General features: G+C 36.7%; 1 protein-coding gene across 1 annotated transcript in view; it reads right to left on the bottom strand.

Annotated features, from left to right (window-relative positions):
• Positions 1-3,206, bottom strand: part of EPM2A (EPM2A, laforin glucan phosphatase) — a 72,170-nt gene that overhangs the window by 68,163 nt on the left and 801 nt on the right. The window contains exon 2 of the mRNA XM_015592086.2: positions 3,149-3,204. Within this exon, the coding sequence (XP_015447572.1) occupies positions 3,149-3,204 (56 nt within the window). The remainder of the gene's footprint in view (positions 1-3,148; positions 3,205-3,206) is intronic.

Genomic DNA, 3,206 nt, shown 5'->3' with positions numbered 1-3,206 from the left:
CATAGAATAACAGAAAAATGTGGGAGAATAAAAATATGGTTGCCAGAAATGAAAAGTCCCATGTAAGGCCTAAATGATGGAATGGCTATTATAAAAAAAACAGTGATCTGAGAAACACACTCAGGGAAATCCATCCAACAGAAAACACGGAAAAACAAAGAGAAATGGTAAGAGATGCTCAATATATATAACAAAAGATATACTATATGGCTAATGGATGTTTCAGGGGAAAGAAAAGAGAAAACAGATTGGAGGAAATAAAGAAATATATAACAGAAAATATTCAAGTTGAAAGAAACTATTCCTGGAATTGAAAGAGCCAACCAATTGTCAAGTGATATGAACAAAACAACAATAAAAAAATAAAAAAAAATAAAAACCTCAGATACATCCGGGTAAAATAATGTAAGGAAAAGTTTAAAAACTTCAAAAGAGTTTAAAAAAAAGATTGCCTACAAAGAAATGGACTTATTTTGACATCAGAATTATCAACTACAATGGGTGCTAGAAAGTACAGCAGCAAAGCCTTCAAAGGCAAAATTATTTTGAGACTAGGATAGTCTAACAAAGGATCAACCAAGTAGGAGAGCAAAACAAAGACATTTTCAGACATTTAAGGACTCAGATGTTTTTCTGTTTCTTAAAAATTATTTGAGGATACAATTCAACAAAATGATTAAGATATTCAAGAAAGAGGAACAATGGAATCTAAAACTGCAACATAGGAGTTCGATTAAAAAAAAGAAAAAGTCCCAGATAGCTGTGCTCAGAAAGCTATAAGTGAAAATTAGAATAGTAATCTCAACTTTTTAAATAAAAAAAAGTTTTCAAAAAGTAAGCAATTTACATCCATTCATCGAATAGTTCAATTAAGCTAAGAAATTTTGAGGATTGGTATGCTTCTCCTGTTCAAAAAAATTAACGAGAAATTTTAAAACAAGTTGTAGAAGAACATTACCATCCTAATATGAAGTAAAACAGATTCTGGTATCATTTTAAGTAAAATCTGAGCATGATTTATAAGGTTAAAAAAAAGAATTTTTCCTTCTAGTGGCACAGGTTCTATGTCACAGATTTATATTTCCTTTTTCATGAATCTAATTGAACTACTTGGTTCTGCAGTAATTATTTCCTAATCATCATAGTAAAATAACACTTAACACCTTATATATGCCCTATTTTAAGTCTTTTAAATTTATTAGCCAGTTTAGTCCTTTTAACAACAGCATAGTTAGGCTAAGTGACTTGCCCGAGGTCACACGCTGGATAGTAAACCGAGGCATTCTGGCTCTAGAATCCTTGCTCCTAACAATTGGTTTCACTGCTTCTCATAATGCTCCTTTGTTAGCTTAGAATTCTTAGAATCAACCTATCAATCTAAAACAGGAAGACATAGTAACAATTATAAAACAGTATAAATTATATAAAATTCAACATGTTATATATAACATATATGTAATACATATAGTTTAAAATGATATAAAAATCATCAGAGGAAGAGAGATAATGAACTTGAGCTAAATTCCTCATATTTCATAGCAAGTAAGGTTGATTTCGTGGGTACACACCAGCTACCAATAGATATTGTCTAAGTTTAATAAAATAGATATAATTTATATGGTAACTCAGAAAATCTAAAAACAAAAAAAGTTAAAGTTGATACATTAAGAAATAGCAATATAGCAAATTATTCAGAACCTTAGGAGGAAAATAAGAAAAGCCAAAAACAAAAAAGGAGGGGAAGAGGGAAGACCTTGATTTTCAACCATTTTATTTTTATTAAAAGTATCAGATATGATTTTATTATAAAAATAATCATATACTATTATTGATAATAATGGCGTCCAATAAAGAAGGGTATAAACTGAAGAGGGCGCCTTTCAGTTTTGGCATGGAAACTCTAAAGGACAATAAGTGGTACCAGACCATAAAACCCAGTGGGGTACGACACGACTGACAAGGATAACATATAACATGTTACAGAATACTCATCTTCTTTGCTGATTCTTTGTTTCACATGATTATGGACTAAAGAACCCATCTTTATCATATAAACTTCTAAAGAGACATCATTTCACTGACTTTAGACAACTATTGAGTATCAACACACTTCGATCCTTTACCTTGCACATTTCATTCAAAGAAAGGTCTGTCTAAAATCACATCACTGGCAGGAGTCTACGTGGGTATCAACATTTTCAGGGTATAATTTGGCAGTCCTCACTGAAATGTAAAATAGGGCTAGACTTTGACCTAACGATTTCGCTTCTCAGAATCGACCCTACAGAAACCTTCCAAATGCTCAAAGGTAACTCTAAATATAGATTTTCGATTAGGCTATCGCTGTTCATAACGTAGGAAAATGAAAAACAACCTAAACGCACATAGGTACATGAAGAATGTTTTGTTGCCATTTAAAAGATGAATACATCTATATTTAGTGACACTGAATGGTGTCATCTATTCATATATTGGATAGTGGGCAGAAGGCTTAAGGTGTATGGAGGAAACATTTATTGTACATTTATCTGATATATTTTTTTTTTACGACCAGCATGTATTGTTTTTCTATTTTAAGAAATCAGAGCATACCTCCATTGTCATATATTTGGGATAAAGAAAAATCTAAAAAGACAAAAACTCAACATCATCTTTAGATTAGTTCATACTCAAATCTAAGGGGGAGTGGATTTCATACAGTACGTGCAGTCTAGGATTAGTGAAAAGGCTAGCTTCACCGGTTGGGTCATTTTTTAGTGAACTGGGACAAGAAAATGACAGCACAAGAATAATTAAGGCAGAGTTGAGAACTGCACCCACGAGCGGCGGCGCTGGCCAGGCAGTCCAGGGACCGGGCGCCAAGAGGACAGGGAGGCTGGAGCGGGCCCAGGGTGTCCGGGACGAAGGGAACGGGCCACGGCAGGAAACGCACTGGGTGCTGGATGTGCGGGAAAGAGGTCAGAGAGACCCAAGGGGCGGAGGGCGGGCCGGGGACGGAGCATACATCCAGGGAAACGGTCGGGAGGGGCAGGTGCGGCCGGCGGCGGCAGCTTGACCAGCAGAGGTGGGTCAGCCCGGGGCCGGGGCCGAGACCGAACGCGGGCCGGGTCCCCGCTGCGCGCTGCGGGCAGGCGCGGGCTCCCAGTACCTTCCCAGGAGAGCTCTCCTCCCGGCTGCCTCTTCAGGAACTTGTACCAGAACGTGTC

This window comes from Pteropus alecto, unplaced genomic scaffold, assembly GCF_000325575.1.
Source record: "Pteropus alecto unplaced genomic scaffold, ASM32557v1 scaffold185, whole genome shotgun sequence".
NCBI lineage: Eukaryota > Metazoa > Chordata > Mammalia > Chiroptera > Pteropodidae > Pteropus > Pteropus alecto.
This window is presented reverse-complemented; position numbering and strand designations above follow the sequence as displayed.